The sequence below is a fragment of the Rhineura floridana genome, chromosome 3 (genome assembly GCF_030035675.1).
Source record: "Rhineura floridana isolate rRhiFlo1 chromosome 3, rRhiFlo1.hap2, whole genome shotgun sequence".
Lineage (NCBI taxonomy): Eukaryota > Metazoa > Chordata > Lepidosauria > Squamata > Rhineuridae > Rhineura > Rhineura floridana.
The window spans coordinates 111,191,095-111,217,902 of record NC_084482.1 but is presented as its reverse complement, the minus strand read 5'-3'; the positions used below and the strand labels follow the sequence as shown (position 1 = coordinate 111,217,902).

Genomic DNA, 26,808 nt, shown 5'->3' with positions numbered 1-26,808 from the left:
TAATGGATGAGCCTCCACTGCCTGTGTCTCTCTAGTTGTTGTTCAGTGCAACTCCATTGATTAGGCCTGATGTGAGTTGGAATCCAACATCCAGAGAATCGCAGGTTCCCCATCCCTGTGACTTTCCAGATGATTTCTATAATTGTGGTTGCTAGAAAAAGAGCTGCTGCAACCGTGGAAATTATTGCTGGCTATATTGGTGTGTAGCCAGTTTATACTAACTTTTTATCCATGTTATCAGAGGTATCCTCATGGCTCAGGGATGGCTCCAGACAGTTTGCATGTGCAAAGTAACTTTGTGAATCCAGGCAAAGCAGCTGTCCTGCTTCCTCATACCAGCTCTTCAGTTAGTGGGGGGAAAGGCGGTTGGAGTCTGGAGTGCAGACTCTGCTGATCCTACCAAGAGAGTGTGTCCCATGTCCTCAGAACTCTGACACATCTCAGATGGAGCAGAGATGCACACTGTCAGAATCACAGCCACAGACTGATCTATACGGAACAGAGGATGGGATCTTAGGGAACGGTTTTAGCAGTTTCATTTGGAGAGATAGCAAATCTGGAATTATGGGATAGGAGGTTTGTGTTAGAAGTGATGAACTATAGAAGAGGTCAAGTGATTGCATGTGATTTTACACACACACACGTGTGTGTGTGTATATATTTATATGTGTGTGTGTCTTAAAAGTGGACTGTAATAGCAGTGGCTACACTCAGTGCTTCCCTGCTGCACCCACCATTTTTTGCTCTCAGGTCCATTCTCACATAAGTCAGTCTGCATCCTCTGTGCTTGTCCCTTCCAGATACATAAAGATGTTTTCCCACAAACAGTTCCAAGATTTCTTGCTATTCAGAAGCAAGCAAATGCACTGTGGGCCTGTTCTTTAATATGAAGCAGAGGCCAGAGGAAGCATGTACAGTAAATGGGGTGAATAATAGCAATGCTCTAAGACTGAAGAATTATTTATAACACTGGCACCTTGCCAAACAGATGTTTCATTTTATTTTAAACTTAAACAACACAGGCAATTTCCCCCCCGCTGCTCCCATAGACCCCAAATGGAATGGGATGGGGGAGCATACTATGACTTGATCCACATCCTCTTGAACGCTTACAGTGGGGATGCTTTGTTCTCTCCAAAGAAATGTGGTGAATAAACTCATCAGACATTTGTATGGGATCACATGTGACTATGTCCATTCATATGCCCAGCTGTACACCAAGACACACTTCCAAACCTGTGACGCTGATCCACATGTATATGCACAACAGTGCAGAAGGCCCTGTACACACAAACTAATACTGAACTTTTGTGAACCTCAGAGGCAGTCTGTTTTTGTTATGAGAAAATAATTAAAATCAGAAATGCTGAGTCACACAACTGGGGCAATGCATAATACCAAAAAGCACCCATCATTGTTTCCGTAGTCATTTCCTCTATTGTAAATGTGTTGCTCATTACTAGCACTTGCCAAATGTTTTGAAAGGTCAAACCCAGCACTTAGCAATGAACATTTGGAAACTTGGGACCGCTTCACATGGATATCATTGCCTGTATTACAGACAAATGTATGTGTCTGTATCCACATGCTCTTAAGTGTGTTCTTGGTAAACAAAGGCATGCATTTACCTAGAGCTCACTTAAGAGCATATGGATATTGACAAATGGTACTTCATTGACTCCTTTTTACCTGCTATCAGGAACAGCCCATCGTAGTCAATGCTCTATGTGAACTGTCACCCTTCAAAGCTCCATAGACCACATGGCTGTCAGTCAAAACTGCTAAATCCCAAGAATGTGGCACTCAGCATTCACTCAGCTGGAGCTTTGAGACTCCATGAGGCAGGGAGATGGTGCATTTTCCCAGAATGGACAGCAGGGACTAATTCAGTCTGTTGTGAAATTGATCTTGGACATAGAACCCTGTGACACTAAGGGGCATTGAGCCTACTCTGTGAAGAAAAGAGCCATTTGTGTCAATCTGGATTATTCTATTGCCCCTGAAATTGAAGCGGGGGGTGGCAATAGAGGAGAAACAGGCACACCATGGACTTGATCCACAATTCTTTGCTGCTAGCAACAGGCCTGTAATGGGCATGGTACCAGAGATTATGTATCAGCAACTACATTCCAGTATATTATGAAAGCCTCTCAGCCCTCATGATTCAGTACCACATGTAGCCCATGGAACAAAGCTGTTTATTTTCTTTGTTTCCACTGCTAGCCTTTGTCTATAGCTAATGCTGCTATTTTATATTCTAGGCATTACTATATTTGCCTTGGGTTTTAGTTCTGAATTACAATACACAAATGAAAGTGTGTGTGTGTGTGTGTGTGAGAGAGAGAGAGAGAGAGAGAGAGAGAGAGATCTGCTCGCTTCTCTTTCCCCTTCCTCCACCTATAGGCTCACAGCAAATGTACCAATCACATACCCTGTGGGCCTAGACGCCAACCAAAATGGCAACATTTTCCTCTTTTTGATTGCACAGGGGTCCAAGATAGATAAGATGAAAAATATTATCACTCTACTGAAGGTGTCTAGAAAGAGGATCCCTGAGACTTTGTGTTTCAGTGTATGAATGCACAGAGACCACCAGCCTCTTGAGAACATCATTCTCAGTTTAGTTTCAGTTTTCAAACGTCTGTGTTTTATCGTAAATTGTTTATGCGTGTTCAAAGGCTCCCCATATGTGTATGCTGTTCTTGAGTTCAACTAGGGGATGAGAAAATGGCTTTCTCATGATAATCTGGGCTATGAGTAAACATGGTGTCATGGGATTCTGAAGACCCCAGAGGATAGATGTTGCAATAACGGATGTTTCCAGCCAAAACATAAAATAAAATGCTTTGATTTATTTAGATTGTAGAGTGGGAAAGAAATGGACTCAGAGAAGCCAGGTTGACAGGAAGAAAGATGGTTAGCACTTATTGCAAAGGCAGATTGTTCTGTCAGATGAGGGATTTTTACAGTTTACCTTGGCTTGTCCCAGGAAGAACTAATTGTTGCCAAAAAGTGTGAAATGCTTAGAACTGGTAATCAAACCAGAACCTGGCTTGAGACTTTAGTACATGCAAAAATAATACTAGGGCTCTAACAGTGCTTCTTCATTACACATGGGCATCTATGATCTCACTTAATGACTCAGATAAGTTTTTAAAAGAAGAAATAAAATGTATTATTTCTTCTAATTTACAACAGCTTTGCTTTGCTTGTTTGGCAGAGTCTCAGTCTAGCAAAGCATTGTGGGAAATCCTGAAAGAGCAGGCCAGCTAAGCTGCAGTTTCTAAAATAGAAATTATTTCAAGTAGATTGGAAGACGGCAGGATCCAGGTCCAAATTCACAATTTTTAAATGGAGTTAAATGAAGATTTAAATTCTAGCTTTTAGTGATATGTTTTCTATTTTTTCTATTGTGAATGTTGTATTTATGATTTTAATTTATCGCTGTTTTAATGTAAACCTGGAATTTGATAATAAATATTTAAAATAATAAATAAATTAGATGTTGTTATTCAGCCAGTAAAACTATTTATTTCTTATTTATTTATTAAATTTATATCCCACCCTTCCTCCCAGAAGGGCACTTTAGAACATTAAAACATATTAAAACAAAACATCTTTAAAAACATATTAAAACAAAACATCTTAAAATATCTTTAAAAAAACAACTTACAAAACATCTTAAAAAGCAATTCCAACACAGACGCAGACTGGGATAAGGTCTCTGCTTAAAAGGGTTGTTGAAAGAGGAAGGTCTTCAGTAGGCGCCAAAAAGATAACAGAGATGGCACCTGGATGGAGATGGAGAGGAATTCCAAAGTGCAGGCCCATGAGGTTGCTAGATGAACTTCCTGGACAGTTAGAGAGATAGAGAGTCCTGCTGTCAATTGGCTGGGGTTACTCAATATTGGTTCTTGAAAGTGCATATGGATCAAAGTTCTGCATTTCGTCCACCATCTTCTATTTCCTCCTGGCCACCACAATTGGCTGGAGAGGTCATTTTAACCTTTGTAATGAGCAACATTACTCTGCATTATAGACTTGGCATTGATCCATTTTTTTAATGGTTGCTGCTTAAGCTGTGGTTTTCAAAAAAACATATGTAAAAAGCATTGATCATGCCATCTTCATGTTTGTTAGTTCTTTGCTTATATATTTTCATCTTCCCTCTTGGACAGAGATTCTCAAGGGACCTAGCAACATTTTAAGAGAATAGACATCTGAAAATAGCTCAGTCAGCAACCAGTAATAGAACAAAAATAAAATCAAATGACATTAAAAGTTAGAGACCATAAAAACATATTTACCACTAATTAAAAGCAGTGAGGGTAGGTGCCTGAGAAATTGCCAGGAAGTTCCAACAGCAAGGCACCACAACTAAAAAGGCTGTGCTTTGCATTGCCATCCACCACCCTTCGGAAGGTCAGTGCATTTTGAGGAGGGCTCTGAAGAGGATCTTCATGGTTGATGAAGCAGGTGATCCTTCAAAACTGCAAGAGACTGTGCAAGACAGAGAAACTGAGTTGTATCCAAAGCTGCGTGAATGGACTTCTGCTCATACACCAGGACTTTCCCTTCCTCTCCTCTCCTCTGCATCCCTTTACATGATACAAAAATCTGCTTCAGAACTCTGGAGCAGATTTTGAGGGTGCATGGGTGGCTGCAGAGGGGGAGGAGAGGAAGTCCCGTCTGAATTTCTGAATCTGAATTCCCATCGGCAAAAAAGACAAAACAAAAATGCTGCTCTCGCACATTATAAGGATGAATGCAATAAGGATTGTAAACCATTGTGTACATTACAAGTATCAGACAGATGATTACACATAACACTGCAAAGGGATAAAGTAGGCTGTGGCCTATGAAAGTTCATTGGAGTCCATTACACATACACATTTAAGGTGTCACAGGGCTCTTTGAAGCCAAAAAATCCAGAGTCTTGAGGACGTCATTCAGGATTTGACTATACATTTATTTTTATTTTATTTATTTTATTATTTGATTTATATCTCGCCCTTCCTTCCAGTAGGAGCCGCATTACCACCAATTACAATGAACTAGCCTTGGCTGTAATGCTAGTTGGTTATAATTGATGGTAATAGTTAGGGGGCTCTGCAAAGTTGATTTTGGAGGTGGGGGCTGCAGAGGGGAGGTGGAAGTGCCAAATATTACCTCTGAGAGCACACCCACGACTTCTGTCCAACAGGCAGATAGTCGTACATGCTGCAGGCAGTGCAAATCACTGGAAAGCCCCTACACCCCTGCTGGCTTCTTACCTGCATAGTTTTGTTTAAGGTTTATTAAGTTAATGGGTTGGAAACTGTGGTTTAGTTGAGGTCAGGGAACAGACGGGCAGAGTGGGGGGCCCTGGCCTCCTTGCCCTGCTGCCGAACTCACTCCGCTGCTTAACTCGCCTTGATGCTTTGTCAGCTGGGGCCTTGACGCTTCGTCAGCTGGGGGCTCCCTCTAGCTCGTACAGCTGAAATTTATTTATTTAATTATTATTGCATTTATATCCCTATTTTAATTATTATTGCATTTATTTCCTTCAGAGTTGCACATGGTTCCCCACCTTTCCATTTTATCTTTACACTGACCCTGTGAGATAGGTCAGTGAGAGACTGTGTATGGTCCAAGGTCACCCAGTGGGCTTCATGACTGGGTGGGGATTTGAGCCTGGATCTTAGTCCAGCACTGTAACCCACTGGTGTTGGGAAACAGGACTATACATCTTCAGACTGTTGGGGGAGGGGTATACCAATTTGATTGGACCTTTGCAGAAAAGAAAGCAACACCTCCCTGTCTGCAGGGAGCTTTTAATGTAAAGGAATATTTGGAGATGTGATTTTGCCATGTACCATTTGTTTCAATTAACAGAGTCTAAAATTACAATTAGTGGGGGGGGTCATGAAATTTTCTGAACTTGCAAAGGGGGTCCTGTACTCATAAAGGTTGGGAAGCACTGGGCTAGCATGATCTGATAAATATAGAGTTGGTTTTGCACCTGGTAGATTCAATCCAGACTTCAGATGTGGGCTTATCAATTTGCCTTGGGCAAATCATGTGAAATAGAAAGAATAATGATAAACCTCAGAGAACCATGGCTAAGAATGGTTGAAAAATATCGTTGACTATTCTGCATAATTAAATGTTAGCCATATGGATAATTGTATATTAAAACATAATATACAAGGTTACAGCAGTCTTATTCATTTTTGACCATTATTATGTATCAAAGTGTTTTGCTGCTCTGAATGAACAGCAGATTATTAAACAGAAAATAGTCACAGGTGTAACAAAATAAAATTAACTTCCATTAACCTGGCCCAAAAACTATTTCGACTGTTGTGCCTAAACATATGCAGCCACTTTGGAGCATTAGCATTGACCTCATGCAAAATCATGGCAGACAGCAGGAGTAATAAACAAGTCAATTTGTGCATGTAATAAATCAATGTGATTTAGCTGTCTTATTTTATAATTCAATACTGGGTTCAGAAATCTCTGATTGGAAGGGAGGCTTGTGTTGGAACATATGCAGAGTGATGTCTTGAATTATTGTAGTATGTACAGTTATAATGTGTAACTGTGATGTGAGTGGCCAAATGAAGTGTGCCACATAAACACAAAATAAAATGTAAAAAATGAGCTGTATGCGCCCAGCATCTGCCCACACTTTGCCTATACTGAGGCTAGAATAATCTGCCCTTTGTTTACATTAGTGTTGAAAAATGCTGCCCCCCCCCAAACTGAACTAGTTACGCATCTCCCTCCTCTCATATCCCCTGTCTCTGGATTCCAGGTCATAAACTGCAAACTGACATCACCGATTGAAGGAAATTACTGTTACTGGGTGGTTTATCTGTTCGTGAGATGCAAGCATTTCTAAATTATGCAAGGCAGACTGAAAACGAGATTAGAAGACAGACAAGACATTACAGTTTGGACATAATATAAAGTGATGTGTAGAAGTGGATTATATCCATATTCTTCTCCTAGTGCTAACAACAATTCAGTGTAGCCCTAAGGCAGGAATGAGCTATGTGCCCACCTGCAACTCTTCCATTGAACTTTAGTGAATGTTATGGGAGAGATTTAGAATTCCCTTTAATGAAAGGAAAAGATATACGTTTCTGGCTCTCATTGACCCATGGATACATTTGAAAACTTATTTTTTAAAAACTGGAACGAAGTAAAAAGAAACACACTTTCCAGCTAGCTTGGTTTCTAAGGCTACGCCTCAAGACTGACTCACTTTTTTCACATTTCAAGGTAATAATTTTTTTTAGCATGAATAGAGTAGTATTAAATGTAATATTCTGAGCTACTCTATCATGTTTATGAAATAATGTATGTTAATTGTTGTTAATTGTTATTTGATGTTATTGGTGGGCTTGTGTTGGGTCCATATCAGGTGTTTAGGAGGAGTCTTAGTATGGAGGAACATGGATGATGCCACCCCACTGCTGTGCCCACTGGCCTGTTTGTGTTGTTTTTTAACGCCAGATCAGTACACAATAAGAGCACTCTCATCCATGATTTGATTGTGGATGAAGGTGCTGATTTGGTGTGCATTACCGAGACCTAGGTGGGTGAGCTGGGAGGAGTTGATCTGACCCAGCTTTGCCCACCTGGATACTCAGTGCAACACCAGCACAGGTTGCAGGGAATGGGGGGAAGAGTTGCTGTGATCTACAGAACTTCCATCTCTGTCACCAGGAAACCACTCTGTCTTGGAGCTGGCTATGAGGGCCTGCACCTAGTGTTGGACCAAGGAGACAGGAAACTAGGGTTGCTGCTGGTGTACCATCCACCCTGGTGCTCGGCAGCTTCTCTGACTGAGCTGGTGGAGGCCGTCTCAGCTGTGGTGTTGGAGGAGCCCAGAACGATAGTGCTGGGTGATTTCAATGTCCATGCTGAGGCTGCCTCTAGTGTTCCAGCTCGGGACTTCATGGCCTCCATGATGACCATGGGACTGTCTCAAGTTGTCACTGGCCCAACACATAGGGCAGGGCATACCCTGGACTTGGTTTTTGCTCCAGATGGAGGAAGGGGTGGTCTGGAGATGGGGGGATGGATGTCACCCCGTTGTCATGGTCAGACCACTTTCTGGTGAAGTTTAAACTTATGGCTCCAGTCCTTCCCTGCAGGGGTGGTGGACAGATTAAGATGGTCTGCCCCCGGAGACTAATGGAATCTACAGGATTCCTTAATGCCCTGGGGGAGTTCCCAGTAGATACAGCAGGTGACCCTGTTGAAGCCCTTGTCATGCTGTGGAACAGCGAGGCACATTGAGCTCTTGACACGGTGGCCCCCGAGCACCCTCTCCGGCATTGTGGAGCCCGGTTTGCACCTTGGTACACCTGTGAGCTAAGGGCAATGAAACAGGCTGGACGATGGCTAGAGTGCAAGTGGTGAAAGACGTGCTGTGAGACTGATTGGGCATGAGTAAAACATAACCATGCCTACTGTGTGATGGTGAGGGTGGTGAAGAAGGCCCACTTCTCTGCCTCCATCACATCCTCAAGTAGCCGTCTGGTGGAGCTTTTCCATATTGTCAGGGGTCTGTTGACATCAACTCCAAGAAATTGAGTTTTAGACCCTTCGGAGGCCCACTGTCAATTGTTGCCAAGGCACTTTGAGGGTAAAGTTGCTCATCTCCATAGCAGTCTTGATGCCCCATCCACATCTACTGTAGTCCCCAATGAGGTGTCCAGTGCAATGTCTGCTGCAACTTCTTGGGAACGGTTTCAGTTGATGCAGCCTGATGACGTAGACAAGGTGCTTGCGTTGATATGGCCAGCAACATGTCCTCTCCACCCTTGCCCTTCTTGGCTTTTTAAAGCTTGCCAAGTGGGTTTGACCAAGTGGATCCAGGGTGTGGTCAATGTATCATTGCAGGAGGGAGTGGTTCCAGCCGCCCTGATAGAGGCGATGATATGACTATTCCTGAAAAAGCCCATCCTGGACCCGTTGGTTTGTGACAACTAGCAACCTGTTGCAAATACCCCCTTTTTAGGGAAGGTGATTGAGAGGGTTGTGGCACAGCAACTGCAGGTACTCTTGGATGAAACAGATTGCCTTGACCCATTCCAGTCTCGGTTCAGGCCTGGTTATGGGACTGAATCGGCCTTGGTTGCTCTGATGGATGACCTTTATTGGGAGAAGGACAGGGGGAGTGTGACCCTGTTATTCTATTGATCTCTCAGCTGCTTTTGATACCATTGACCATGATATCCTTCTGGGCCGACTTGCTGAGATGGGTATCGGAGGCACTGTTTTACAGTGGTTCCGATCCTATCTCCAAGGTCGTTCTCAGAGAATAGCATTGGGTGACTGTCTTTTGGCCCCCTGGCAGTTGTGCTGTAGGGTGCCGCAGGGTAGCATCTTGTCCCCCATTCTGTTTAACATCTATATGAAGCCCTTGGGAGCAGTCATCAGGAGATTTGTGATGAGGTGTCAGCAGTATGCTGATGATACCCAGCTCTATTTCTCTGTAACATCTGAATTGGGAGCGGCCGTGCAAGCCCTTGACCTCTGCCTGGACTCGGTGGTGGGCTGGATGAGGGTCAATAAACTGAGTCTGAATCCTAGTGAGACAGAGGCACTGTGGGTTGGTGGTTCCCAAGCTGGGATCATTGGTCAGTTGCCTGCTTTGGATGGGGTCGTACTCCTTCTGAAAGAGCAGGTTCATAGTCTGAGGGTACTCCTGGATCCATCTTTGTCACTAGAGGCCAAGGTGGGTTCAGTGGCTAGGAGTGCCTTTTATCAGCTTCGGCTGGTAAGACACCTGCGGCCATTTCTGGACCGGGATAGCCTGACCACTGTTGTCCACACACTGGTAACCTCTAGGCTGGATTACTTTAATGCGCTCTATGTGGGGCTGCCCTTGAGGTTGGTCCAGAAGCTTCAGCTGGTGCAAAATGCAGCAGCGAGACTGCTCACTGGAGCAGGGTAGTGCCACTGCTGAAAGAATTGTACTGGCTGCCCATTTGGGGACCTGGCCAAGTTCAAGGTTCTAGTCTTGGTGTACAAAGCCCTATACAGCTTGGGACCAGGATACATGAAAGACCATCTTATCCCTTATATACCCAGTCAATCACTGCACTCTGCAGGTGAGGGCCTCCTGCAGATACCATCTTATCAGGAGGTCCATTCTGCACAACATAGGAAACGGACCTTTAGTGTGGCAGCACCTACCTGTGGAATTCCCTACCCTTAAATGTTAGACAGGCACCATCTCTGTTATCTTTTCAGCGCCTATTGAAGTCTTTCCTCTTTCAACAAGCCTTTTAAGTTGAGACCTTATCCCAGTCTGCATCTGTGTTGGAATTGCTTTTTAACATGTTCTTAAACTTTCTTTTTTTAAATGTGTTTAATCTTAGAAGATTTATTTATTTATTTATTTATTTATTTTCTTTATATCGCACCCTTCCTCCCAGCAGGAGCCCAGGGCAGCAAACAGAAACACTAAAAACACTTTAAAACATCATAAAAAGACCTTAAAATACATTAAAACAAAACAACGTTAAAAACATGTTTTTAAAAGCTTTAAAAACATCATTTTGTAAAAATAAGGTTAAAAACATTAAAAAACATATTAAAAGCAATTCTAACACAGACAGATGTTTTGATAGCTTTTTTTAAGTAACGTTTTTGAAGATGTATTGTTTTAATGTGTTTTAAAGTTTGTTTTAATGATGTTTTAATGTTTTTAGTGCTTTTAATAATAATAATAATAATAATAATAATAATAATTTGATCTGCCTTACACCTTGAACAATTTGCTTTGCTGCACCTTGATCAACTGAACAATGACCATCCTGCTTAGGAAGTATTTCAGCTATCAGTGCTGAACAAGTTTCAAACTCAATGTGTGTCAAACTCAATGTGTCAAAGGTATGTCAAATTCAATGGCATGGTTAATTATATACCTCCAATATGCACGATACTGATTTTATAGGACTGATTATTCATCCTGTTAAGAACAAGCAAAATGCATATTTTTACCAGTACAGAAATAACCAGTGGCTTTTAACTGCCCTGGTGTTTTTGATAGAAGCAGGGAAAATGTACTGGCCTGTTGAATGCCAATGTAAGTGGTCAGGAGCTGGAGCTGGTTAAGGCTGCCGTTTGGGGAATGCTAACTGCCACTAGTGTTGAGATAGTCCAAAACTGATCTGAGCTGTTTGCTACATCTGGCAGTGTGCTTTTCAGGGAGTGACGTGCCTGTTTCCCATTCAGATCAGAGTGTACCCCAGAGTGAAGTGACCTCTCTTCTCCTCTTCTAGCCACATTCCTTTTTTTTACAATAATAAACAGTGCTTTAAAAAAAACTTCCCATGATAGACTGCTAACTATTTCCCATTATGCAGTCTGTGGTAGAGGCAAAAAGGGGGACCAGAAACATTTCTGTTGTTACAGTATAAATCCTATAGGAATAGCAGTGGCTGAGGGAGATAAAATACAAATGGCCATGGAGAAGGGTAAGGGCTGTGTAAACACTGTGAGATTTCTTTGAGGTTTGTTTAGATATCATCATAGCTGGTCTGTGGATGAGTTATGAGGCAAAGGCTGACTTCTTGCATATATTTTTACATTCTCAAGATGGAAGAGGTTGAAAAATTGTGTGAACTGGAGGCTCAGGATGTTACTGTGCTTTTCAGGGCCAGGGTGGGAGAGTTTGGAACACAGAATTACTGAAACCTAAAACTGCTCACTGAGACCCTCTTTTTCAGCTCCAGATCAGTACTTTCCTAGTTCTTCTCATCCTTTAAATACTTTGGGTTTGGGTGGCAGCTGAAGCACATTACACAGGTGATTTGTGTACTGTGCTATTAAGCTGCATTGAAAAAGATGTTGCACTGCTGTCTGCTTCCATGAAGTGAGGAGTAGAGAGCTGAGGTGTACCCAGTCCATGGGGCACAGACACAGTCCTTCTACCACTGCACAGATGCTTTTAGTGGCAACTATTGATGCAGCCTAGTGATGAGCTATGGTAGAAATTACACCTGCCAAAATCCCCTCTTCTATAGAGCAACAGTACAAGTTCTTTGTCTTCAGTGAGTCTATTGCATCTGGTCTGAAGCCTTCCATATGTTTGGACTACAACTCTCATTAGACAGCTGTGCTGGCTGGGACTCAAGGCTGGCACCAGGCATGACTGGGTCCTTGGGCACCAGCCTGCCCCAGGTTCACAGCACCTGCCCGCACACCCCACCTACCTCTCCCATCGCTTCATGTTAACTGCTTGCGTGCTGCATTCTCATGCATACCATCAACCAAGGTGGTGCCAGGGGCTTCCCTAAGTGGGCTGATGCCTCCACTGCCATCTTAGTTGATGGCACGCATGCACACTACGGTAAGTGCAGGCACATGCCTGCCATCAACCAAGAAAGCGCCAGGGGTGTCAGCCCCTTAGGGAAGCTTCCACCATTATCTTGGTTGATGGCAGGCATGCACATGCAGGGCGCACAGCATTCCCAGCAACAGGAGAGGTAGGTGGGGCGTGCGTGCAGACTTATTGAAACTCACAGAGTCTGTCTGCGGGTGTGGGTGTCTGGGAGCTCTCTCTGCGATCTGCGGCAGTGTTGGGAGTTGACACTGCCATGGATCATGAAACAGGAGTGCTACCCTCCCATCCTAAGGAGGGGCCCTTCAGGGGCCCCTCTGGGCTGCAGGAGCCCTTGGCCAGGGCTCAACCTGGTTGCCCTCTGGCACCGGCCCTGCTGGGATTGGTGGGAGTTGTGGCCCACAATATCTTGAGGGCACCAGTTTTGGTTAGGCTGTTGTAAATGACAACCTTTATTGATAAGAATGGCTACAAAAATGGATTTTCTCTACGTATTTTAAAGATGCAAGTAGAAAGAGCAGAAACATAAACACCCACCCAACACGTGCATCTTGTTAAGACTGAAGGGTCAAGTGTGGGTCTGGACCACAGAACCTGCAGACCCTACTTAAGATATTCACAGCATCCATGTCACAGATTCATAGCTGATCATGTGTACATTTTTTCAAATAAAAGTGGATGTTATTTTTCCCTTTCTCTGCTTTCCTTTTGATGTAAGCAGAGAAAAGTGCATCAAAAGATACATATAGAGGTAGAAGGTTACACACTGTTTTGCAGTTCTGTTTTGGGTGGTGCAGTAGGACACAGATACGTGTGCATTTTCAGAATGTTGCATTGTTATCCCTGGACACTTAAGGACACACTTTACTTGGCCCTGCTGCACAGTTTCCATAGGATATAGCATTGCTTGCAAACACCACCATATTTTTTCACTGTGATCTCTCTCTCCCAGCCTACTTTAACTTCAGTTCACCATTTTAACCCTTTTGTCATCTCTTATTCATCCACAGACACCCCCCAATTTCCTGATATTCCTTCCTGTCTCCAGATGCAAATGTGTGATGATGTTAATTATTTGCATTCCATTTGGCGAGGTCAAATGTGTGGCATTTGATGGAATCCACATGGCTTTTGAATGAAACATGGAGTAAGCATTAAAGCCTTTATATGACTATGAGAGGCACTTTAGTGAGCAATAGAAAGATCTGTTCTCCATGGATAATGTGGTATATTGAAGGCCACGTAAAAGAAACAGGGTTAGTGCTCCCTTAAAAGAAGTGGGCCCCTCTCTTATTTTCTTTTTATCTCTTTCAGTTACCAAGTCATAACTTTACAGAGAAAGAGCTGGAAATAGCAACCATTTTCACAGGGATTGGAAAACCCCAATGTTTACTCAAGATCTGCATGTTTAACTCATTCTACCAAGTCAGATATACACCCACTAGCATTATAAGCACTACTTTACTGCAAATATAAATTCTGTTAAAATAAACTATGAACACCAATAGCTAGAGATATGAAAGGTTGTCTCAAATAACACTTTAACAATTGCCTCTTGCACTACTGTTGATTCTAAACTGCATTTTAATGTATATTTTCATATCTGATGCTAAAAAAGCATATTTAAACCTCTTTTGTGCTATGTGCAAAATGTGGATCTTGTTGATGTGGGAGAGAATGCAGCAAAGAAACTGAATGAATATTTTAGGCAACTTAGGTTCTGTGTGCACATTATTAGATAGATTTAGCATAATCAGTTTAAGCCTCATTTATGAAAGCTTCCTAAATCATGTCTAGTGCTGATTCCTGCAAATCAACAGTTCCTGAGATTCTGTAAGGTTTTGTTCACACCAACCAACACTCCACTTGTTTCATTTTTCTCTTTTCATGCCATTTTCTTTGTCATGCTGTGCCCTGTTTTATTCTGAAATAGCTTTTACTTTAACAGAGTCTCCTACTTCCGATATTATATGTATGGTGTGGTTTTTTTAAAAGGAGAGGTATATTTTTAGAGAGACAATGTTCAACCTCTTCTGGATGGGGTTGAACTTCTGTTAAGGGATCAGATTCAGAGTTGGTACTAATAGATCCAGCATTGCCATTGGATACCCAAGTGGTGTCCATACCACGCAGTGTCTTCGCCACCTACATCTGGTACATTAACTGCAACCCTTTCTAGACAGAGATAGCCACCATAGCCACAGCTGACTGGACTACTGCAAAATAGTGTACATAGGACTGCCTCTGAAGACTTATAAGACACTTCTGTTCAGTAGAAATCACAATGACTAGTTTGCTAACTGGGACTGACTATAGGGAAAATGTTTTCCCATTACTTTGATAGTTATACTGGCTGCAGTGCTAGTCATTACCTAAATGGCTTGGGATCTGACTATTTGAAGAACTGCCTTCTTCCACACAAGACTGCTTGAACCTTCTGTTTTTCTTTGGAGAACCTTCATATGAGATTAGGCAGGGGTGACTGTCAAAAGAGGGTCTTTTTTGGTCATGGTGCTATGAATGCCCTCCCCACATAATGTTAATCTGGCATTTATTCTGCTGTGCTTCTGGTATCAGAGAACCTTCTTTTTTGCCTAGGAATGTCAGCAACTTTAACAACTGTTTTTAGTTTTATGGCATTTCTCTGCAAGGTTTTATTGCCTTTATAGCAGCTATTTCTGTGCTTTTATTTTTGGTTTTTGGTTTTATGCTGTTTTATTGTAAATTTATCAATTGCATGCTGCCCTGGGTTTAGAAATTATCAAATGATCACAAGTCTGATTTATTATTTTTAAAGTATAGAGGTTGGCATTATTGAATCCCATGTCTCTTTACTCTATGAAGAGTCTTCATTCATAAATTCATAGAGGAAGGGACCATGAAGCTCCAACAAAAGTATTCAGATCTGTTTTTAGGTAATATAAAAGAATTACCAGATCTTCTGGCATACCAGCTCCTGTTTAAATTATTGCAGGATTTATCCTTTACATCTATTTTAAAATTGAGGCAACATATAGAATTTGTTCAAAAATTCAGATTGCAATTGAAATAAATTTAAGATGCCCTTGTTTTAGATCAGGATTATTTTCCAAAAGAGATGGATGCAGATACAACTAGAGTGCTTATATGGTATATGAGTGTGTTAAAAGCTAAGTAAACAGGAAGTAAATTCTTCATGTGAAAACACCTGGGAAAGCTGAAAAGAATTCCAAGGCTTTGGGAAAAAATGATGAGTAAATCAGAAACACATTGGGTTTTCTGGTAAATCAATTAATTCAAGCTGAAGTGATAGAATAAGAAAAATATCTGATGACCACACATAGTTTAAAAACACATTTCCCTCCTCAATGCTGAGCAGGCAACCAGGAGGCCAAGACACAATGTACTGGTTCACTAACATACAGTTCCTGAAGCCAGGCCTGGCGTAGTCTTTGAGAGTTGTGCTGATGCAGTATAAGACTTTGGCATGGGAATGGGACTTAGGTTTAGTACTTGTTTCTCTTGCCATCATAGAAACAAAACTGCCTTTTTGCACTATTCTGTCCATTCAATCCAGATTAGTGCTGACGCTAGTACCACTTATTTTAACTGCTTTAACTTTGACTGGTGCTGCTGCTGCTGCTGCTTATTATTATTATTATTATTATTCAGAGCTTGGAAGTAATTCATTACAAATAACGAATTACTTGTAATTCATTACTTTTTTGAGGAAGGAGTGGGTAATTCCTTTACATTTTGATTGTAATAGAACGAGGAGTAATGTTTCCAGCATTACTTTTGGGCATTACTTGGAGGGGGAAGCAGGGGAAGTCTTCTGCTCCTCTGATTTGTGGATGAAAATCATGAGCCTCAGACTGGGCTTCTGTGCAGCATCGCTCTTCCCTCATGTTCTGTGGGTGGGTAGGAAGCGAGGAGGAAGGAGATGGAGAGTGAGACGGGTGGAGTGGAGAAAACAATGGATGGTGGTGGAGAATAATGGAGTGGAGGGAGAAAGGAGCTGGAGGGCAAGAACATGGATAAAGGAGGAGGAGGAGGCAGCAGCAGAATGGAGATAAAGAACTGTGGAGATGAAAGATGACAATGCATGTGTTTGTGTGTGTGTGTGTGTGTGCACGCGTGTATGTGAATACTGTGTTTGTACTTCGCACACTAAGTGGTCTCCACCATCCTCTCTGACTATTGTGCTACATTTGCAGTATTTTAACTTTTTTGCATCTCAGGGGAAAATGTTTGCTTGGGTGAGTGTCCCTTAGTTGTTGGCAGGGCAGGGTCTGGGAGGTGGTTAAGTGAGAGAGATTATGCAGGCTGGCTGAGTGGGGGGGGTTGCACTTGGTTTGATGTGCAAAGATCTGAGTAGTGGCCTCTGCTTCCCTCCCCACCTCCCTTACCAGCGGAGAGACCACCATTGCTATCTTATGGATAAAAAGAATTATTTTACTACCTCTGTATGTGTGTGTTTATTTTTAATGTTGTTTTAGGCTATTTAGATGTGCAACAGCCAAGGCCAGCACCTTGTAGGCATTTTTAAAAAAAGTAACTGAAATGTAATTATAGTGATTACATTTGGGAAAAAAAGAAATCAGTTACTTTCAGAGCAATTGTGATTATAATGGTAATTACTACTTTTTTGGGCCATGTAATTATAACTGTAATTTATTACTTTTTAAAAGTAATCTTCCAAGCTCTGCTGTTATTATTTCAGCAACTTTAACAGCAGCTGCAAATGGTAGCTTCCCTCTTGTGCCAAATAGCAGTTCCATCAAGGGTAACTCTCATAGGGCCTTTGGCTCATGGAAAGTGTTAAAATCCCATATTTTGCACCACAGTCTAGATCCTGATCCCCACCATTCACCAGTGCTGCTGTTTAATTAAAAAGAGAGAGAAGAAGCTCACATCACCAAACAATACGTTTAAGTGTTGTTTGGCTCTTAGTTAAGCTAGCGCTATTGACATATTGTAGATTGGGGCTGAGGATGAATGACTAGTGGCTTGTCTAAATGTACCAGTTTATTTTATTTATGTAACAGAATTTATATATTGCTTGATGGGGGGGGGAACCTCTAAGCAGACCACCAGTTCATTGCTGAGGTACACTTTGGAGTCTGTAGATTGTTTTCATACTTAGCCACTGTGTTAAACAAGTACAACAGGTTTTGGTAGATTTTGTCCAGTCAATGTAAAGGAGGACATCAGCAGCATTTTTTATCTTATACAGTATTTTGAAAGTAATTATTTAGTCCAGTATCAGTTGCTCTCTATAATAAACTGAACATGGACAAGATAAGTTTTTTGAATTTGTAAGTTAGATTTGACTGAGGATGTATTTCTCTTTATGCTGTGACCTCAGACACATCATCAGTATGCTAGTGGATCAGCCTTTGTACCCATTGTGTGCACAGCCCTGGAGGGCAAAACACATGTAGAAAATCCAAATATTGTCACAAAACAACAGACATCCATAGCATCCCTGGAAACACCAACAGTGCCCACTGATCAGGGGCTGTGCCTGCAATTATGCCCATGTACTGCCCATGCGTGGAGGTAACCAATTGACACACCACAATGGGAACATTTACACACACACCATACAGGATGACACTAGAGTCCCCTCACTCCATCAGTTGCAGTGCCACAACTAGCAATGCCTCCAATAGTACCAGTTCACAGGAATCCCTACAGGCACAGTTCAAATGCTCTTATCCTCCTCAAATTTAGGAACATATGGCTATTTTAGGAGCACAACAAACAGAAAGGGAAGGAAGGAAAGCCCTCAAAATGCAGCACCCACATATCTCTTGGGGCAGGATGCTTGCAGAGAGCACACACAGTCTTGGGACAAGGGTTCAAGATCTACCCTGGGAGGGAAATACTTTTAATGAGGAGCCAAGGTGAGAGGTAGAGGTAACATGGACAGGGGTTGTTGATGTGGGAAGGGGGATGGCTATAGGTGTTTTAAAAATCATTTTTATTATTTAGTAACAAAACTACATAAAAATGAACATTAAAAAACAGAGAGGTACAAGTCATTGCTTAGGGGCTTACACAGTTCAAGATTGATGAACAAGACTATCCATAATTTACTCTTTCTTCCACAGTCAAAGAAAGGGTTTAAAAGGTGTGATAGTCCTTCTTGGCTCCAAGTTTCAGGTGTTGCCCTGTCAGTGGGGAAGGATGTCCATGGACTGAAGTATATGTGTTCCTCTCTTCTGCCTCCCATGACTCTGTTCCATTTCAGATGTTCCTCCAGTGTATTCTTGCTCATGGAATTGTTCCATTGGTGGAGTGTTCCACCAGTATATCTGTCATGGAGGTAGTGCATCTGATATTCTGCTGGCACAGTGTGGCTTCTGCCAAATCTTCAGCTGGTAAATCATCAGTAGATTTATTGTGGCATTAACTTTTATGGGCCTGCATCTGGTTACAGGGGCTCTAGGCTATACAACAGCATGACACAGTAAACATGTTAGGCTTTAAGGTGCCAGAGGATTCTCCGTTGTGTTTGGTATTTCCTGTTTGTCAGCCTTTTATCTGTACATTGGAGACAGCAACTCCCCACTTTTGTCATGAGCATGAAGACAATGACTGAGTTATAAAACACTATCATGGGCTGGATCAACATTTAATTCCTGAAAAATGTTGACAAGTCTGCTTGGAAGCCACATCCTGTGACCTAGACCATAAAATATGTGTGTGTGTGTGTGTGTTTTAAAAATCATAAATGCTAATGTTAGTATATTAACATAATGCCAGCCAGATTTGAGCTAGTGCTACAACATCCTGGTCCTACCATTCCTCCTTGCTGCAGTGGGAAATAGCTGTACTGTGCCTTTTTGCCATCCCCCCCCCATTAAAATAAAAAATGAAACCATGCATGCTGCAGTGGTGATTATTGAAGTGAAGAAATGCAAGCCCAAAGAGGAAATAAAGAGGAAAAACTAAAGGGGAAAAAATTAAAATGCTATGAAGAAAGATGCTGGTGTTCACCAGGATTATTTTTTTTTTAATGGAAAGGCTTTATGGGCCTGAAAGTGTGAATACTCAGCTTCTGGAAAATAATTAAAATTTGACAAATTTTTAAAAGGCTTTCACAATGGCATGAGCAGCAATGAGTAAGAGTATGTCTTTGGCCACCAATGATGCCATTGGCACCAAGCAGTAAATGCCCATGACACCCATGCCAGGTCCTTCCACAAGGCACACTAAATAGAAACAGAAGCACTAGTAGGGTGGGGGGCGAGGGCCAGGGGGAGGTTGCATTTCCCAGTAACATCAACTTGTGGTCTGAGTGCTGGCAAAATAGAATTTCCCCACGGCTGATGCACTGTCTGGAGGGAAAACATTTGGATTTCCTGTGCAGCTGAGTGATGACTGCACATTTGCTTGAAACAGTTGTCCGGAAAGATTTTTAATCTCAATTGTGCAGAGGGAGGGGTCAGACTGGGGCTACTTTGTGTGAAAAGAATATTTATTTTCTTTATTTTTCTAGCTCCCCTGAATCTGCAGGCTCAAATCGGTAATGAAAAAAAATATTTTAAGAATAAAATGTCATCATTAATAGCTGCCTTCCCCCCATATACAACTTTTATCACCTTCACCCTGAAAGCCAGCTTAAACTGATAGGACTCAACTTGGACTTTGGTAAATCTGCAGGGTGAGTGTTTCATATCTGGGGAACAATCACAGAGGATGCCACATGTGTTCTTGGCTGATCTTAGAGTCTAGCATGGGATACATGGTAGGAGATGGTATTGATGGTATGTTGAACTTAAGCCGTTTAAGGCTTTATTTATAGGCTAAAACCCAGGAAAGAGTAGGGAGCTAGTATGGGCATTCGATCACTGGTGCAATGTTCTTGTGCAAGGTGAGTTGTGCCAATTGCATAAAGAAGAGAGGAATCCAAATTTGACAGCAGAAGGGTTATGCAGGTGAAAGGTGCTGATTCCTCTCCACTGTCTCCTAGCTGATGAGAGAAGCATTCAGGGAGGAAAGCTGTGGGGAGACAAGCCACTGGTGAGCAGAGCGTTCTGCACTCCTCATCCATGCTCAGATCCACAAATACTTTTTCTATATGATACAGATCTGTGTTTAAATACACAGAGCTGCTGCTGTCTTCATGTGTAGTTTGGTCTAAAGGGATAAATTTGGTAGCATTTTCCCAAAAGCACACTCCCTTCCCAGCCAGACAGCTGTGGAAAGTGCTGCTGTTTGCTGAACAAGTTGACATCAAAGGGACATTGATAAGAACAATTAATTAATTCAAGAAATATGATAAGAAGATGGTGGAATAAGTTAAAAAAGAAGATGGTGGAATAAGTTAAAATCTGTAGTATTTTAATTTCTGCATGCTGGAAAGACACACATTTCATTTTGAAAAGAAAAACAAAAGTTCACCAAAACAGGATACACGTTCAGACAAATGATACCAATGGCCATTGGAATTCATTGATTCCTTCTGTTCCAGGCAATAGTCACAGCCAGATGGGGTTCTAGCCCAAGCAGTGGGAGAGGGAGCAGGATGTGTGTGCCAGGCACAAGTTTCAGATTCCAGCAAGGGAAAGTCAGACAAATCCCAGTTCTAGTAAGGAAATGTCAAAGATGGCAAGGGTCAAGTTCCAATGAAGCAAAGTTCAAGCAAAGCAAATAGCACCCTGGATAGCTCCATGTGATGCTTAGGCTGAAAGGTCATAAAAGCAAACTCAAAATGTTACTTCAATGGTAGACAAACCCACAGCCCTAAATAGAACTGCAGCTCTAGCCTCTTAATTTAAAGCCCAATTCAGCAACTGTTGACTCTGACAGTACAAGGGAAACTATGGTTCCCCTGGGGCTTCTGGACTGAAGTCCTCAGAGTCTGGCAATGTGAATTCATCAGACAAGAGAGGTGATGGCAACACAGGCTCCTCTTGTGTTAGATCATCTGGTGCAGTGGGAACACCTGGTGCTGGTTCTGTGGGCAAATCTCTCCCATTCAGATATTTCCTCTGAATCCCTGGGTTTATCTCCAGAAGATGGGAAGTCAGGCTCTGAGTTCATGACAACTTCCAAATAAGAATTTATTTATTTATTTAATTTGTATCCCGCCTTTCCTCCCAGCAGGAGCCCAGGGCGGCAAACAAAGCACTAAAACACTTTAAAACATCATAAAAACAGATCTTAAAATACATTAGAACAAAACAGCATTAAAAACATTTTAAAAAACAACCTTAAAAAAGGGTTAAAAACATTATTAAAAAACATATTAAACAATTCTGATACAGATGCAGAATAAGAATACAGTAGGGCCCCGCTTTACAGCACTTTGCTTTACGGCGCTTCGCTAATGTGGCGGTCTCCATTAGACGCAATTAAACTAAAGCCCCACTCATATGGTGCTTGTTCTGCTTTTATGGGTGTTGCGTGCCATTCTATTCAATGAGTTCCGCTTTTCAGCGGGGATCCAGAACGTAACCCGCCGTATGAGTGGGGCCCTACTGTACAACAAATTTCCAGTTGGCCACTGGAATGCATTTAAGCAAAGGAGATGGGTTGCTTGGATAGAAAATATTGTCATTCTGATGGACAAAGGACAAGATATGTCAAAGACCCAAACTTCTGGGTAACAAATAATGTTCTGTCAAAGATGAACCTTAGAATCATCAGCAAGAGCAAATGCCACTGCTGATGTTTAGGGAGGCTAGGAGTATTCTGGAACCGATCACACACTGTAGCCTATGCACTGTATGGTACACAGGCAATGGAAGACAAAAGCAAATCGAAATTCACTAATAGGCAAAAAACCTTGTGGTTTAAGAACATACGTATAGCCCACAGATATTTCTATCAAACTTTAAAAAGCAGGAAAATTGGGCAGCTATAGTGAATGCACCAGGGGAGCAGGCGACCTGACCTATTCTCTGAGATATTGTACTGCCCTACAAATTTGTCAAAATGCAAAGACAATTTGGGTTGGTCATTTGCATGCTTATTGGGTTCAGTGGGATTTACTCCCCTGTAATCATTCTTAGGATAGGTGAAGCTGACCACAGGGGATGGGATGGGGGGGAGGGAGGAGAGGAAGAGCAGAGGGAAGGAGGGGGAGGGGAGCAGGCAGGAGGGGGAGGGGAGAAGGACAGGTTTGATCATTTGCATGTTTATTGAGTTCAGTGGGATTTACTCCCATGCAATCATGCTTAGGACAGGTAAAACTGACCGGGGGGGAGAGAGGACTGAAATGGGCAGGGGAGGAGGAAGAAGGAAGCGGAGAGGGGAGGAGGAAGGGAGAGGAGAGGGGAAGGAGGGGAAAGGCAGGTCATCATAGGAAAGGTAAAACTGACTATGAAGGAGGAGGCGGGGGAGGGGGAAGGGGAAGGAGTGGATTGGAGGGGGCAAAGGAAGGGGGAGGGGAGGGCAGGTTTGATCATTTGCATGCTTATAGAGTTCAATGGTATTTATTCCTGTGCAATCATGCTTAAGATAGGTAAAACTGACCATGGGGATGAGGAAGGGAAGGGGGAGGAGGGGGAAGGGGAAGGAGGGGATTGGAAGGGGATGGGGAGGGAAGGGGCAAGAGGGAGGGGATAGGAGGGAGGAGAAGGGAGGGTGGGTTTGATCATTTGCATACTTTTTGAGTTCAGTGGGATTTATTTCTGTGTAATCATGTTTGAAAATGGAAATGGACTGCCTTCAAGTCGATCCCGACTTATGGCGCACCTATGAATAGGTTTTGCATGGTAAACAGTATTCAGAGGTGGTTTTACCATTGCCTTCCTCTAAGGCTGAGAAGCAGTGACTGGCCCAAGGTCACCCAGTGAGCTTCATGGCTGTGTGGAGATTTGAACCCTGGTCTCCCAGGTTGTAGTCCAACACTGACCAAGGGGAGGAGCGGGGAGGGGAGGGGGAGGGGGAGGGGAGGGGGTGGGTGGGTGGGCACTGGGCAGAGGGAAACATTGTGAACAGGAAAACATTGTGAACAGTATAATTGCTTTTCAGCGTTTCCTACTGAAATTTAAACCAAAGCTGTCCCTGGCCACATCCACACCAGGCCTTTATTTCACTTTGGGCAGTCATGGCTTCTCTGAAAGAATCCTGGGAAGTGTAGTTAGTGAAGAGTGGCGAGAGTTGCTAGGAGACACCCTGTTCCCCTCACAGATCTTCAGTCAGAGCAGCTGACTGTTAAACCAGTCTGGCCACTGGAGCTCTGTGAGTGGAATAGGAGTCTCCTCTCAGCACCCTGCACAAACTACACTTCCCATGATTCTTTGGGGGAAGCCATGACTGTCTCACATGAAATCAAAGTCTGGTGTGGGTGTGGCCCACTGATTAGGCAAGCCAAGCAGCTGTGAGTCTGGCTTTTAGAACACTGACAATTGGTTCTTACTGAGCAAGCTTGACACTATCATTCAGTTCAATGCAAAATCTATTAAACTAATTAAAAATCAGACAGGCATTTTTTTTTTACTTTTCAACTGCAGAAGATGAAGGCCAGAGTATGGGGCAAGGTCAGTAATAGGATAACAGGTACTCTGTGAACATGGCTGATTTTTAATGAATTTCAACAGATTATGAGAACTCTGACAGAAAAAAGATCCAAACGGGCTCTGAGTTTTTTTCCTCTCTTTGTAGACTTTGAACTCTCTATTCTCTCTGACTGTTTTGTGTATCACCATAAACGTTCAGAGGGTTGTTAAGTAAGAGTTTCTGAGTTCAGGACTATAAGTTTTGTAAAGTTTTGTTTTGAAATGAGCTTATGAGAAGCATCAGAATGGCATGGGGGTATTTTCAATTTAACATTGTGGAATGTGAAAAATCCATGCTAGCTGTAGTATAATGTTTAAAAATACCAGAATGATTTTATGTATATGTCTTCTGATTTTAAAGAAAGCAAATCCATATCTTAAAAAGTCAGAATCATTTTGTGCATATGTCACATGATTCTAAAGAAACTGTGAGTGTTAGAGATTATTCACACAACCATTTTGATATTATGGTGACCACAAGTTGCTTCTGCCTCAGAGTGGCATACTGAATAATATTATAATATAATCAATAAAAAGTACTACAACCAATTTCTAAATAAATAATGTGGCCTTGAATAAACCTCCATCTTTGAACTGTAAGATGGGAATAGTCATCTGTAAAATGGCAACAATAGGAACGTACTCCACAGATGTCTAATTTGCCAACTTGGGCACTTTGCAAAAAAAAATAGAAATGCTGTATAAACACTAAGTTGTATGATTAGTAGCAATTCTCACATGTACAGAGATGTGTTGTTGCTCAGAAGATGTGAAAATGAAAATGCTAGAAGTTGTATGTACCACATAAACCCCCACCCCAATGAGTTGTAGTGGTTTTATCCATATACACTCCATACATCCACTTTATCCAGCTAGTGAAAGTAAATTGGCCCACAGATGACACAGGAAATACAATGAGTGGTCACAAGATTATTCTTATCTCATTAAACTGGAATGTTGTAATGATCCTATACCTATCCTGTTCCAAACCTAAAGCTCAGGAATCATGAGCAACCCTTACAAACTCTGTTTGGATCCTCAGCAAGCAGCACACAGTCAACACAACCAATCTACAGTATAAAGGAAAATGGCATAGGCTGGCTATTCATCAACACTGATCTAATGTACAACCAGTCCAAGGATTTGCACTTTGCAGACTTGCAGACTGTGTGAGTCTGCTTCAATGTTCATAGTCAAAATGATGACAGCCTAAAAGCTGCTGGAACTTTTATGGCTACTTATGGATTCCCCTTGCTGATTTCTTCTGTTCACCTACACTGGTGGTCCTTGTCTGGGACTAAGGAAGGTGTTGTTTCTTACTAAGTCTAAAGGAAGAAGATGTCTTCTATAGAATAATTAATTGCATTTGTATCTCATTTTCTCCAAAGGAACTTGGGTTTTCTCCAGCTTTCTACTCATCACAGTTTGCTTTTTTAACAGGGCACTGACCGATATAAAACAGACTCCCATGATGCTACATCTGTTTCTGAAGATGCTCATCTTCTTGTTCCTCTTTCTTATAGGTAAGCAAATACATTGATAAGTGAGTCTGTATGAACTGCTCATGAAACTCCCAAAATGCACAGGATGGATGAAGAGAAAAGGAGGTGCAAATAGGCTGATTCACATGTTGAAACCTTAGCTGTGTACCTGCAGTGCCTACACAGGTACATTTAAAAGAATGGCATTTGTTTCTAGGATGCAACATGCCCATTTTCTTGTTCTTGTTTCAGGTAGGGCAGACCTGCACAACATGCAGCATAGTAAGACACAGACCACCACCCTATGTATAACAGCCACCAGGAACTAAATTTAGGTTTGATGCTAAGCAACTCAAGCGTGTCCAAAGTGTTTTGATATGCAAGGGAGAGGCCAATTATGGTGTTTACTGGCAGCCTTTGAAGTAAAGTTGGAGAACCTGTGGCTCATCATATGTTGTTGGACTTCAACTCCCATAATCCATGACAGAAGGCTAGGACTCCAGAAGCATCTGGAGGGCTCCAGGTACCCCATCCCTGCCTTAAAAGTTAGGGGCTTTCTAGAGCATGCACTGTTTTGATGGGTTTTGTGTTTGTTTGTTTGTTTGTTTGTTTGTTTGTTTACAGTTCTATATACTTTTGTTTGAATTTTGCATGAGCTGCCCAGAGGATGTTGTTAATGGGCAGTCAAATGTTAATGGGCAGTCAAACTAATAAATATTAGTTATTTTATTTATTTATTTATTTAAAATATTTATATACCACCTCTCATTAAAACAATACCAAGGTGGCTTGCAATAAAACAAGTCAAAACAACACTTCAAAACAATCCAGTATACAATTTTAAAAATCCAATAAAACATGTCACAAGAAATAGAGAAATAAAATGTTGTGGCGTGGGGTACTGCTGCAGAGGGCACCCAATCTTTTGGGAGATTTTGACGGGGCATACAAGGACTGCCATCAGAAAAGGGAAGTTGAAAATACTCTTGTGTGTGAGCAGAAGCACCCTCATTCTTCTCTGCAGCAAAACCAAATGATAGGGTTATGTTATTTTCCCCCAGAAAGTTTAAGGCAATTCTAAAGAAGGGTTGATTTTATTGGTTTGCTATACACTCTTCCCAATTTTTAAAATTTTTGATATTGCTTCAAAAATCTACAAAACCTGTTTTATCAGAAATGACAGTGGGATGAAAGAAATGTGTGTGTATAGTACCTTGCTGCTGTGTCCTTAAAAACAGCTTAATGTGCAGATATTAGCAGTCACTCTGAAAACAGTCACTCTGTGAAAAAGTCACTTGAAATGTTCATTGCTATTGGATGGGCTGTGTTCATCTTGGGCATTTGCAAGTAGGGATGTTTGAGGAATTCAGTATGAGCTGATATGCTCCACATCTCCTGGAGTGATATGCAGTTTGGAACACAGTTATAATTCAGATTTTGCACTTCTCCTAATTTTCAGCTCAATAACATACCAAGATGCATA

The 26,808-nt window shown here is 42.0% G+C and overlaps 1 protein-coding gene across 1 annotated transcript in view; it reads left to right on the top strand.

Moving 5' to 3' along the window:
- PDGFRB (platelet derived growth factor receptor beta) overlaps nt 1–26,808 on the top strand; it is a 152,824-nt gene that overhangs the window by 25,365 nt on the left and 100,651 nt on the right. Inside the window, exon 2 of the mRNA XM_061617357.1 lies at nt 25,285–25,367. Within this exon, the coding sequence (XP_061473341.1) occupies nt 25,313–25,367 (55 nt within the window). The 5' untranslated portion in view covers nt 25,285–25,312. The remainder of the gene's footprint in view (nt 1–25,284; nt 25,368–26,808) is intronic.